Below are 14,199 nucleotides of genomic sequence, written 5' to 3' on the forward strand. Positions count from 1 at the left end.
TAATTACTCTGCCTTCGAATTAACTTTTCTCTATGAAAAAAGCGCAGTAAAAAGGCTATTTTTGACAAAACTAGGTGTTCTTTTCGATTCCCGCTTCCATATTAAATTGGTTGGACTTTACTTAGCTTCCTGTTCAGATAAGTCTGGGGCGGCATTTTCATGATTTCTTTTCTAGTATTTTCCCTTACCTACATTCCATTCCATTCATCCATTCATTCCATTCCATTATATTTTCCAAGGATTAAAATTTTAGGTAATGCGTGCCTAATGAATCAATGTTTTTTTAGATGCACACATGGCTCGTCCTCATTTCAAAATACTCCCGCTGCTGACATGCGCTTTTTTAAAGGGGAATATTTGTTTCTGGTCCCTAAAAAGCTGTTTCTGGCACCTAATTGCTGATCAGCCCCAAAATGCTTACTCGACCCTAATATCTGAATCTGGCACCTAATTGCTTCCACACAGCCTAAAGTTGCCAGATCGTCTAGTTGAACTCCGTATTTGCTGTTTGCTGATTCAGCACCAAAACCAAAACATCCAGCACCTATTTTATTCCACGTTTGCCTACCTAATTCGCGTAATCTTCCTGATTTTATGTATCCTAACAAACATGAACGTTGCATTCGGTGATGTCAAGTGCCATTTTCGCCAGTGGAGATAATGATTAATGCCATTTCTAGCCAAAAGAGAATCACTAGCCAGCTATGGTGCAGCATAGCAAGACGCTCCTATACCAGCCCGCTATGTAGAGATTATTGCACCCTCAGCCATTTTAACGTGAAAAGTTTGGATCCGTCACTTCCAGCCAGGCTCTCAGGTCATAAACTGGAGTAAAGCAAAATGTCAACTCTGAACAGACATGCCACGCAACCGGCCCTCTTTTCAATAGCTTTCTGCAATCATCGTCTGACTCCATCTCGATCAAACGCAGCATCCGGTTTCTACAGGGGCGTTTGACTGACCGGCCACACAATAACCAAAAACAAAATCAAAGCTTCATGCACACATAAGTAAGAAACGGATGAAAAAGGCACAACCACGGCACAACTCTGCGCGGCAAACAACGGACAATGTCCCACGCAAGATCTCGCGTTTCTTCAGCGGCCTTGAACGGAATGAAAACATTACATTTCTTTTTTGGAGCTATTTGATGACGTCAAAAAATGCAATACCCGTTTTAATGGTGAAAATCGAGACAATTACTCACAAAAATGTTTCCCTTTAAGCATTACAAATAAATACTTTGAAATATTTAAATGACATTGTTTTTTTCGAACAAATCAATATTATTTGCTTACTTAAACGTCATATACAATGCTGAGATCACTACGGGGCTGTCTTAGAGTGTAGCTGCACTGGCAACCTTTAGGCTAGACTCCAGGGGTCATTATACCAGAACAACATGATTCTACCAGCCACTAGTTCATTTTTCTACTAGATTGGTGCTACGCTCAGCATTTAGGTGCCAGATTCAGAAAAAAGAGTAAGGCGTACCGATGAATAGGTGCCAGAAACAGCTAATTAAGGTCATTTTCCATGATTGGTGCTGGTATCCACCAAATAGGTGCTGAGGACCAATTTTGGGGCGAGTCAGCTTTTAGGTGCCAGAAATAGCTTTTCTGGGACGCAATTAAATGGCGTCCTTTTTTAAACAGGCATACGAGTACAAGCTTCACGTCATTTCCTGTCAGATATAATTCAATTCCTCGGCATTAGGGCTAATGGATGTATGCCCTCCTGTACCAAAACAAATCAATGCTCCCGCCCAGCGCGATAAGAGACTGCCTCGGTCGGCAGGCGGGTGCAGCCGCACCTGAGCACCACCACGTCACGCAGTGTGCCAGTGATCTGACCATCTCTCCGCGGCGTTTAGGGTTGTCTCGGGTGCCGGGTGCCGACTCAGGTGTGCCCCCGGGCCGTGGCAGACGCCTCTAACTGGCGCCGGCGGCCCGGCAGAGGCGTCCGCTCGGATGCCGCCTTCCGGGCCGGCGCTCTCTGATGTGGACGACCCGAGCTGGCGCCACGAGACCGGTGTCGCCGGGGGCTTCTGATAGCCGAACCGCCGCCGCCGCCGCTACCGAGCCGCCGCCGCCGCTCGGTCAGCGCCGGCAACGTCCCCGCCCTGTGGTCACCTTACCTACCCGACTGGACCTGGATAGTGGATATACATACTTGACCATGCAAAATGCGTCAGAATTTATTATTTCTAAACTGAAAATATGAAAATTTATAACGGTCATTGGTCACATCAAAAGTACCTACTCTCTCCGCAGTCATGAAATCGCATGCGCGACTGCGAGAGCTGCGAGAGTCTATTTCAATCAAGAGTACTAGATTCCAATACATGGAAGCACGCTCGCATCAATCGCAAGCACCTCCCGCATGCGATTGGTGCGGACAGAACGAAAATGTATTTGAATAGGCTCTGAGCCCATGCGATTTCCTGAATGCGGAAAGAGTCTCTTTCTGCAGAGGCCTCTTGCACCAATGCTTGGATTATTTTGCATCGCATACCCAGTCCAAGTCTCAAATGTAACAATTTGCGTGCAAAATTTAGCAAGCACATGTAGGATTATGTATTGGGCTATTGCAAACAAATTTACCACTGTTAGATTAGCTTATTCTGAAACCGGTTTTTCGATTTTACCTAGCTAGGTAGTTTGGTGCAAGAGGCCTCAGCTTTAAGATTGCCATTTATGAGTTCTCTTCGCGCTCGTACGGATAAGTCACACCGGCGCGGCGTTCCCGGCCCGTCGCCATTGTTCCGTGACGGACGGAAAAAGATTTCTTTCCAGGCTGCTCTTAGTATCCCAATATTCTTATGGTTTTTGCATGACATCCTACTCCATAGCGTTTGGAAGCTTATTTAAGCATTCTCACTCATGCATTGGGAGGCTATCGTACATGTCCTCTGCCAATTTTCATGCGTTTTGTCCCACATGATAACAAAGCTGAAGCCTGAAAGACTTTTGTCTCGGACGGTATGGGAGGCAAATGTGGACAGGGCAGAGTGGACAGCTCCAAAGTCCATAAGTTGTTACTACTTGGACAACAAACGCTATAGATATCAAAATGTATTGTAATGCGTTTATCTCGGCCACTTCTCGGTTTCATGATTACAAAAAAAAACAATTAAATGTTTCTCAATGAATGTCCTTTCATTGTTTACCTACGGGTAAGAAGATGACAAAATAAGCATCCATCTTCATTTCAATCTTGTCACCATCAGATACTTGATAGTCGTACGTGAGGCAACTATCCGGTTTCTGATATCGGGGCAAAGAGGTCGTCGCTGTCCGCTTTGCCCGGGTTTGGGGCAAAGTGGCAAAAATGCATAGGTTTAAAGTTATCATTATCTCCCATATGTGAACGCAATTGGAACTGAAACGTAGTTGAAATTGAAGGCAGTTTAGTTAATAAGGATCATATTGGTATGAGCAACATCTTCCTATGTTTAAAAATGAAACGTCGGCATCGAAAAAAAACATGACGGTGGCCATTTTGCCCCAGTCTCCCTTACACAGCAAGCCTGCATAATTATGCCATGCAATTTATTCCGTAAGGCATATCTAATTGGTAATTTCCTATCACTGCTCACTGCTCAGTACTTAAATAAGCGAGTGCTGATGCTGTTCAGGCATTACTGTTCTCATCTTCGGACTTAAATCTTAAGTGAACAACGATTCAGTAGACCATGGACAATAGATGTCGCTGTCGGCTCCGACGAAGCACTCGCTCCCTGAACCATCTAACCGCAGGCTGTTGGCAGCCCTTTGTCGGCCGGCCGCACATGTCAGAAACTTGTGACGGCCCACCGGGGGGAGGAGGGCTCGTTTGCCGCTGGCCGAACTGACAAACTCTCTGCGTGGCTGAGTTGAGCGTTTGGTCGCCGGTCGGCTAACTCGCTGACTTATGGTCCAGTGGGCTCTGTCCCGAAAAGGTCTATTGTGTGGCATATCCCATAGGTCACGCAGTCGACTGCACTCTCAAAAGCGTTGGAGTTGACTTCATGGCAATGGGCTGCGTATCGTACTTGATTTGTTTTATGTGGAGTCACTAACTCAAGCGAAATTGTGTTGAAATCTGTCTGCAACCATTAGTTGTACGCACTTTTCAACTCACACTCACACGTCATATCTTAAAAAAAACTGCATGTAATCGTATATGCATAGGCTATATATTTCACAAGATTAAAAATCACCAGTTTTCTTGAACCAGTTTTCTACCAACGCCGCTTAATAAAACAAAGCTCATTACTTTCATTAGCTACACAGGCTCCTCTTCACTCAGATTCCTCACGTGGGGCGAGGTCATGAAATTGTAATCTGCCATGCATCAGTAACCTGCAACAGCAGACTCTCACATTGTCCGCAGACCCGCGCCTCTCACTATATTTCTAGATAGTTATATACCGACTACAGACACATGTTAGTTGGGATTGCACTCCGTTGCCACCACTCTTTCCTCGGCAAATAACAAAACAGCAGCCCTTGCCCATAGGAACAGGACCGAGGTCTTTGGCGGGTCAGGTCAAAGATCATCAACGGGTCACCGCCAGGTCACCATCCCCTCCTGTCATCCTGACCCGGTCACGTGTTACGTCATTCGACATCTGAGACAAGAGAGAGCGGACATCTTTGCAGCTCGTTTGCTGATTGGATACAGAGCAAATTCAGACTCAGCTGAACTGAATCATTACAAAGAGCCAACACCAAATCCTTCAGGAACAGCCATTTGGGATGGTGTTACAGAAAGTCGATCTACGTATTAAAACGATCAGCTGATACTGCCCGATCTGTGACGTCATTAATGTTCCCATCGGAGGTTCACGATGCGTCAGACCGTGCACGTTAGAGCGACCATCAACACAATCACTGTCGACCCTGTGATGTCCACATCAACGTCCATCACCCAGCGTCATGACTTGAGTCCGACTCGTCTGCTGACGTCACTGCTGGGCGTTCGATGACGTCACGGGCGGTCGGAGCGCGTGCAGGCCAGCCAGACCCGCGGCGAGGTGGTTGGACGCTGCCAGACCGTGCATCGGGGGCAGAGGTTGGGAGGGAGGCAGAGGGGTCCGGCCGACTCCGCCGGAGGCCGGGCCGCAGCCGGGTAGCATGTGACCCGACTTCTCAAACTGCTGGTGCTGACTGCGCACCGCGAACCTGCCGCCAGAGGTCACAGGTTAGCCGGGACAGGTCACGGGTCACAGCGGGCAGACTGGTATTGGCTGGCAGGTCGGGATGATTGAAATGGGAGCACCAGTCGCGTGGGTCAGCACAGGCAGATCAGATGGATGAGCGGGGTGTGCAAATTTGCATGAGCGGCATTAGGAACGGCTTCGCAATACCTGTCGAAATTATTTAGATTGGTTGACAAAAAAAGCACAGTTCAGCGATGTCTGACTTTTGAAAGCAGAAACAGCAAATTGTTTCCGCTTCAATCGCAACCCTCTTGGAGAACAAAATACGTTGCTTATTGCACCCCGGGGCACCGCCATACCGCTATGCTGCAGGTTACATGTCAAGGGTCGGGCCTCGGGGTCACTCACCGGTTGACGTGTACGGGGATCGGGACGACGATCTTGGTGCCGCCGCCGCCGCCTCCTGCCGCGCCAGAACGGCTGGAGGTGGTCAGGCCCGCCTTCACACGCTTCCACTTGGCTCGCCGGTTCTGGAACCAGATCTTCACCTGTCGCGAACGACAGAGAGAAGAGGATGTGACAAAGACACTCACTTACCGGAGTTGTCAGTGTACACTGTACAGAACGACGGAGAAAATGCTTTGGTGCATCGGGCAGCCAGTGCGTGCAAGACTTAACTACGGTAGCTAAGGAAAAAGTATGGAAAGTATAGATATCGCTCAAATGGACATTATCACAACGTTCAGTTTATACTTTTTAAATGAATGGATTCAATTTTTCACACCTCTTCGATGAGTTTTAAACCTGATACACACTCAACACCGTGCCAGCAGGGACGTGGCTCACGCACTCCCTGTTCGGCGTTCAGCCTGGCCGTACGTACCTGCACCTCGGAGAGTTTGAGCGTGTGCGCGATCTGGGAGCGCTCGGTGAGGCTGAGATACTTCTTGCTGTGGAACTCCTTCTCCAGCTCGAGTAGCTGCTCGGAGGTGAAGGCCGTCCGCCGCCGCCGGGCCTTGTTGCCATTCATGCCGCCCGGCTGCAGACCGGGGAAATGTTAGAATGGTAAAAAAATATATATCAGAGTAGGCGGCAGCTCATTTCGTCAGTGTTGGGTGCACGAGCATTTGCTGTGTTTCCTGTTTGTATCAAGTCTCTTATCATAATATTCTAGTCATAATTCAAGCCATTTTTTATTATTAGGTAGGTAATTCAAAATGAAATATTTTGAAGTTTTCATAGTTCGGTTATGACTCGATTTTCCTAGCGACATATGTATGTGACTGCCAAGTGCCAGCCACATAAGACCGCCGAAGAGCAGCTTCATCCATCTGTGCGTCTCACCTGATGTTCGGTGGAGCAGTCCATGCCCTCGTCACCCTCCTTATCCGAGCCACCGTCTGGTGAAGAAGCGCCGGGACTTAGCTCCCGGTCAATGTCTGAAACAAGAGAGAGAGGGTTCGAGGTCAGAGAGAACCTGGCTAGAGAGGAGGCTCCAGAACTCAGCTTCCGGTCAATGTATGGAATGCACGGAGGTCCGGAAGTCAGAGAGGTCACGAGAGGAAGTGGGAGAGTCCGGGACACAGCTTCCGGTTAATGTCTGGAATGTAGCCAAATCGGGAGGTCAGAGAGGTCAGGAGCAGATGCCCAGAAACTCATCTCGTTTCGTGTCCGGAATGTAGAGGGATGTTTGACTTCAAAGAAGTCGCTACTCGTGATGGGTGAGGCACTGCAACATAAGAGCCACGGAAGGTGCGCCTATGGAGTATGGAGAGCGAGAATGGAATAAAGCATAGCCTCAGCATTGTTGGCAAAAACGAGTATAACAAAGGCAATATCTTTAATAGTTCTAGAAAGAAATACATCAAAAACCTTATGAGCTTGGAGTGGAGTCATGGTCGGCTCCCACCAGACGCGTAAAAACAAACGCGCATTGTGCACCTAGATAAGATTAAGGGCTAGGCCAAATTTTCTGCGGTTACAGGGCAAGCGCGACAAGCTCTGAGTTCAAATGTCACCAACTAGGAACCTCTAATTGCTCTTCATCCATCTGTATGAAGGCATTGGTATAATTCAATACAAAACAATATGTTTGCTTCGTTGCGAAAATATTATCCCTAACCTACCTCAGCATCGAAGCCACTTCACTGATCCTGAATAAATAACTGAGTGCGATGGCACCAAAGCAAAGGTCGGGCACCGGTATGTATGAACGCTGCGCGGCCGCTCGTATCGGTGTCGAGCGAGGCCGCTGTGGCGCCTATCTCATTAGTCGGCATGCATAAGTGATCGTGGGTCAATACTGCGGGTGCGTCCGACGCCTCGGCACGCCCACCCCACCGACACAACCCCACCTCGCCCTGTCCCACCCCACGACACAACCCCCACCGACACTAACCGACCCCACCGACACAACCCCCACCTCGCCCTGTCCCACCCCACGACACAACCCCCACCGACACTAACCGACCCCACCGACACAACCCCCACCTCGCCCTGTCCCACCCCACGACACAACCCCCACCGACACTAACCGACCCCACCGACACAACCCCCACCTCGCCCTGTCCCACCCCACCGACACAACTCCCATCACGCCACCACGGCTCGCCCCGCCCCACCGACACAACCCTGCCTATAGCCCTGTCCCACCCCACCGACACTAACCGACCTCAGCCCGCCCCACCCCACCCTTCCGGCCCCAGCCTAACGCGCCGCCTCAGACCGTCCCACGGCTACGACGCAGCCCCACCACGGCTCGGCACATCCCAGACACAACCCCATCTACACAACCCCACCGACACATAATCAACCTCAGCCCACCCCACTCTACCGACACAACCCCACCACGTCACCACAACCCACCCCACCCACCGACAAAACCCACCACGTCGCCTAAGACCACCCCGTCCTCCTGGCGCAGCTCTTACCTTACCACCGCCTTCCCCTCTCTACCAACACCTGCCGGCAGCCTGTGCCTTTGACATCAGCTCTTTTCTTTCAATTTTAGTTTTTTTTTTCAATCCTTGCAAGTCCTGCCCCCATCGCTTCCATCTAAACTCAGCTTCCCTTTAGCCCCGGTCTAAGCTCTTTCTTTCCGGTCACACTTTTCGCCTAAGCCCCAACCGACGCTGTCCCTTCCTTTTAAAGTCCACTCAAACACCTCAGTTAAGCCCGCTCCGCCATTTTCTCAAACAGGCACTTGACGTTTCACCGATGTGACACCGTTTAGAATGCAAGTACTGGGAATTGGGATCAATGCATGTGATGATGAGGTCGATTCTAATTGCAGTCTGAAGCCTGTGGTATTGGAATTTATAATTGATAATGCAGATAATTATCATTAACTGATCAAAACTTAACGATATGGCGTGGTACCGAGCAACACTTCGATACACATCTACACGTTCGAGTAGTTAAGCTACTCGTAAACGTTTTTAAGCTATTCGTAAACGCATTAAACCAGATAGGTTCCACTTAATTTCTGCAACATATCAACAGGTAAAATTTCAACGCCGGCAATTGCTCTCGAGTGATTACCAACCTTTCCTGTGAAGTTGCTGATTTGCTGTTAATTTGCCAAAATCAGCTCCGCGGTGTGATAATTCTAGGTCTGGCCGGCCCAGCTATGCCGTGACGGCAGCTCGGTAGCTCCAGCTACCAACTGGGCCGGCGCCAGCAGCCGCCAATTAATAAACAGCAAATTACGCAGGCATTTTCCGGCGAGCCCTGTGTCTAATTGGTTGTGTATTAGCTCGTGCGCCGGTGGCGTGCGGCGGGCGGCGCGGCGCGGCGCGGCACGCTAGCGCGCGTGCGGCGGCGCGGAGGCACGGCTCGTGCCCGCGGCTCACTTCAAGCGCCGAGCGATGGTATCAAAGAGTGGCGGACGAACGGCGAACGGACGACAGACGGGCGGACGGCGGGAGTCGGGCGGGGATGGGGAACCTGGCTGGTTGGGTTATGGCTTGTGATTTCTATCGGTTAGTGGAAGATTGAATAGACTGAGATTACTGCGTTTGGCTCACTTACTTGGGTTTCATTACACCACTTGCAGTGTCAATATCAGGCATTAAATGTACGCCTCTGCCTGTGTATGCAGACTGTAGAGGTCTATATGTGCATCAGACACCTAAAACGAAATTTTTGATCAACGACTTTTATCCACCAACATCATTTAAAGGTAGTGTGCCACCTTTGAAAGATTTCCCATTTTATTTTTCCTAGGATAAGAAGCTTCTGTTTTTACCTAATATCGCAAAAAAAAAAATCAAAAATGGGCCTGGAATAGTGCCTTTTTCGCCTAAAAGTTTATCGGTTTTTAGATATGTATAACAACTGTAGTGGGCTCACCTGCAAACAGGCGTCGGGCAACAATCGCGAATGCGGCGCACTTGTGACAATAAGCAAAGGTCATTATAGTGTTACGACCATACGACGTACGGGAATGAGTTATCAGCTGTCTAATCGTAGACAACACAATGTCGAGCCTTAAACTGTAAGCCCGTATTGGTATTGTTTCTTTTATTTGGCTGTCGAACATTATTTATGGTTTGAAATATGATTTTATGTAAAATAATTGATATGAAAAAGCCGTCTTATAAGTTATGACCCCATTTCACCACACGCAAGTGGCAGAAATGACCATGATCAGCTGACGCATTTTTCTTGGCCGAAGTCAGAGCGCGCAGCCCGACGCACCACCACCGCACCACAAAGTATGAGCAGAAGCCGCGCCCAAAGCCAGGGCCCCGGTAACGTGAGGTAGCCGAGTCGGGGCAGCGTGCGCTGACCCAAGCCGGGGCCGCAGCTTTGGGCGCGGTCTACCGCATCCCCGCGGGCAGCCCCGGGCTATCACATGACACCGGGAGGCCGCGCGGCTCCGGCTTGGGTCAGCGCACGCTGCCCTGACTCGGCTACCTCACGTTACCGGGGCCCTGGCTTTGGGCGTTGTCTACCGCACCACCTAACAGGCGTGTTCGAAACCGCAGGAGCTGATGATGAACGGGTTTATCGAAACTTGATTGGATGAGCATATCGGTAATAGCGATTTCAGTGTGTGCATTTATTGTTCATAGTGGTGTGAAATGTGGTTGGGGTACGACCGACAACCCGTCGGGGCGAATTTCGCACTGGGGTACTCAAAATTTGAAGAATTTAAGACGTTTCCATGAGTTTTGAAGGTATGGATAAGTTCTAAAAATCCGGTTCTCCTTATCTGGGCCATTAACTCCATACGGTCCAAGAAAGCTGGCACACTACCTTTAAAGATGGTGATACTGCCGCCGATCATCGCAGATACAGCTCTATCCATAGACTTAACGGACGCTCTCCTGAACATACGAGTATTTTGTTGTGTCTAGCCACTGCTCTTGTTCATATAGGCGGCGGAACGGGGAGGGCATCGGGGCACCGTGCCTCCCCCCTTTGATTTTGGCTTTTAACATTAGCCCTATGGGCGTTGCATGGAAAGAATGGGACCAAAAGTCGGCAGTGCCGCCCCCCCCCTTAATTGAGGGTGTTCCGCCGCTACTGCCATTGTTGTGTTCCCCTTCAGAAACAAGTGGGCCTACTAAGGTCGGAACTCGGAAATGGAACATATTTGTTCTGTCCTCCAATTGCAATGCTACGTTGAATTATATACCGATTGCCCCGTGTTGATTGTCATTCAGGCTGGCACGACGTGAAAGAGGAGGCAGAAAAACGGTAGCAATGGCGGAAAAGTCCAAATGCAGCAAGATACCTTTTTTGCAGTTTTTGTGCTGACACACGTTGCTAGGAATGCTCGTCAAAACAGGAACTACGCCTCTTTGTCATTTTTCTTTTGCCTTAAAGGGACTATCCCACCTACTAAAATGTTGTTAAAACCAGTTAAATTGTGCCCGACTTTATAGATTGGATGACCAGGAACACGGTTCTGGCATTTATTTTTCATTAAACATCTTAGGCTTCCCATATTCCAAACACAAACTTTCAAATATGTGACGTCACAGCCCAAAATTACCTCCTTCCCCAGGCCACATTACTGTCATAAAGCTGATTCTTTTTACTCTGTAGGCACCACAACAAAGTTCAGACCAAGTTTTAAGCGATTATTCAACGAACAAACCCATTTAAATCAGAATGACTAAACGAGGTGACGTCACACTAACGGTCGCTCCATGTTGAAGATAGGGCCTTGTACAAGGCCCATTTTCAAATGAAGGGAACGAATTTCTTCAACACCAAGAGGCCGCGGGGGTTGCAACCTAGATAGATAGTGGTTTCTGAACCTCGCCGCAAACTTGGCTATCTCAACTCAACCCCCATGTTAAAGGTGGGATAGTCCCTTTAAGGTCTATAGACAAGATGCTTCGTTAAAACTCGATTGCTGGACGAGTCCCGGCGAATTGGAGCACTGCACAATGCTTTTATGAAGGTGTCTGGTCTAGAAACGAGCAACAACTGATGATTTGTTATATAATATCAGATGAGGCTTTGATGTTGAAACTATCATATCCTCCCACACAAGAGTATAAAAGATGTCATTACATATTCGCCGATCGGTATTATTTGAATTGGTAATGAGGAATAACTAACCCAATTATGGCAGCATGTTCCAAAAATGTAGAAAATAATGAATTATAAACATTTTGCGATGGGTGTTTAGGAAGCATGCATTCCTCCCCCCCCCCCCCCCAAAAAAAAAACAGACGATAGTCTAAAGAATATTCAAACTCATGCAATCTCCGGGAGCTTAGAAAACATAAAGATTCCAGTTACTCAAGCTCGCATTGAAAAATTGCCACTGCCCATTATGTAGGTAAGCGTTTCCACAGCATTAAAAAAAAACTGGCCTGACGTCCTGGGTGAACCCGCTATCAGCGCTTCTTGCCGTGCGTGTATGCTTGATTTGGGATAAAGAGGGCAAGTATGTGCATAATTAATGTTGGACACATTTGTTTGTCGATAATCAGTTCATTATAGTGCCCGGCGAATCTTCTTCATGTGCTCTCATGTGGGGAACAGAGGTTCACGCTCATGAAATCATCGCGCGGTTCCAAGACTGATTGAGTTGCTGCCAGCCGATTATGCCGGCTAACCGATTAGAGATGGGTCATATGCACCCCGGGAGTAGTAATCCAGCATTGTTGGGCTTTTCTAGAATCTACATCATGCGCTCACAATGGAAATAAATGATTTTACGTGAACAGCATATCTAAAGAATAAATGTAGTTCCTAACTCGATCTGATCATGAATTATCGGAAACGGATGTAAAAACTGATTTTTTGAATAAGCATTCACTTGATATTTCAAAAGGTTAGAAAATTGCGTACTTCCTAGCAGGTAATCGGGGCATGAACACCAAAAATCAGCATTTGCCTGCATGAGAATACACTCACATTTCCACAGACAGATTATTTAGCGGAATTCCGCTTACCGTGTGGCCGCGGTGAGTGTGCGGGTGGCTCCCTGGGCTCGGCCTGCTCGCGCGGCTCCCTGGGCGGCTCCCGCGGCTCCTCGTGCTCCTGTTTGAGCCGGAGCGCGCTCTCCACGTACTCGCGTCGCACCTCCTCCAGCTGATCAGCCAGCAGGTCCAGTTTCCGGTCGGCCTGCCACCTCCTCTCGCCGGGGTTCAGGCCGGCGGCCGGCGGCGGCGGCAGTGACGACTGCAGAGACACGGGGATAGACGTCTGCAGCGGTGGCGGCAGCGGCTCGCCCGGAGGGTAGCCGGAGGGTGGTTTCAGCTCCCCGGGACACGGGTAGCCGGGGAGGAGGCCACCCTTGAGCGGTTCGTCCCGCGGCGGCCGCAGCGCGGGGGTGAGCAGACCCATCGGGAACAGCGGGTGGGCGGCCAGGGAGAAGAGGGGCGGCCTCGGCTGCAGCAGGTAGGACGAGTACAGCAGCGGCAGCGACAGCGTCGGTACCGGCGCCGAGCCGCTGACGGCAGAGCTGCTCAGCAGAGAGTCGATCGTGAACGGCGCCGGCGGCGCGTCACGGCTGGACGTCATCGTGAGCAGCAGGCACACCCACTTTCAGCCGCGGATTTACAGACTACTGGTGCTCGCTCCGGCCGCCGCCGCCGCGGCAGCCGCTCACGTCACGTGACTCCGCAGCGAGCTCTCATTGGTCGACGGCCGATTATCATCAGCGTCCGTCGGCGGCGGTAATCGACGGACGAAGCTGATTGGTCGGCGCCGCGCTGGCTCCTCCCAGCCAACTTCGCCATAATTTGCGGGTTAATAGCGGCGGATGGTGATATCCAGTTGATTATGATGTGATGTCGGCCGCTAATCGCGTGCTGACGCGTCTCAAATGGGGCAGCAGCTCGCCGGTCAGGTCGTAGGCCGGCCCCGGGAGAAACCGGGGAGAATCGGAGGGTCAGCAAGAGCAGGAAGCTTTGCACCCGTCGTGACTCGTACGCCTAACCTTTGAAGTCGACTTAAGATATCGTTTGCTCCTAACTACTGGATAATCGGTTGAGTAAGAAATCAATAAGTTCTCAACTTGTTTTGCAGCTACATATGTCCTATTTCCATCAAACAGCTCAAAATATCGGAAAAGTAAAGCTTGTCTCCTCTTGCGTATTGAGCAATGTGCATGTCTTACCTTGATCCTATTGTATTCATAAAAAAACGCCAACAGGTATAACACGCACTTACAGGCACAGTTATAAACTGAGCTAGCCGTTCCGTCAAACTTGTCATCATTCGATTGAGTTATATAGAGCAGTCTGTAATTGAATTTATGCGACAGGCGATAGCCAATTGGCGTTAGAAAAATGTTGAAAAGCATTACGAAGTACCGCGGCCAATTTCAGGTTAGCTTAAAGGTCAAATAAAAAAGGAGCGAGGTCATTCGATGTCGGAATTCCATGGCTTTAATTTTGTTTTGCAAAACAGCTTGTCAACTAATGAGGCTACGCCTGCGTAAATTATGGTTCGACAGAGGGCTTCTCCACAGCTTTTCACTGAGCCTGCGGTCAAATTCAACATCTACCTATTAGTCAACGACTTGGCAGTCAGAGTAAAAAAAAATCAATGTAAGCACTATTGTGGAAATAGCTGGTTTTCTACAA

The 14,199-nt window shown here is 49.3% G+C and overlaps 1 protein-coding gene across 1 annotated transcript; it reads right to left on the minus strand.

Moving 5' to 3' along the window:
* Positions 1 to 4,155: 4,155 nt before the first annotated feature.
* LOC122366787 (homeobox protein GBX-2-like) lies at positions 4,156 to 13,183 on the minus strand. Its single transcript, XM_043339415.1, has 5 exons — positions 12,562 to 13,183; positions 6,488 to 6,582; positions 6,027 to 6,182; positions 5,552 to 5,691; positions 4,156 to 5,165 (listed from the first exon to the last, which is right to left on the minus strand). The coding sequence occupies exons 1-5, from the start codon at positions 13,130 to 13,132 to the stop codon at positions 4,949 to 4,951; spliced, it is 1,179 nt and encodes a 392-aa protein (XP_043195350.1). The 5' UTR covers positions 13,133 to 13,183; the 3' UTR covers positions 4,156 to 4,948.
* Positions 13,184 to 14,199: the final 1,016 nt, after the last annotated feature.

This window comes from Amphibalanus amphitrite, unplaced genomic scaffold, assembly GCF_019059575.1.
Source record: "Amphibalanus amphitrite isolate SeventyFive unplaced genomic scaffold, NRLGWU_Aamphi_draft 000003F_arrow, whole genome shotgun sequence".
Taxonomy (NCBI): domain Eukaryota; kingdom Metazoa; phylum Arthropoda; class Thecostraca; order Balanomorpha; family Balanidae; genus Amphibalanus; species Amphibalanus amphitrite.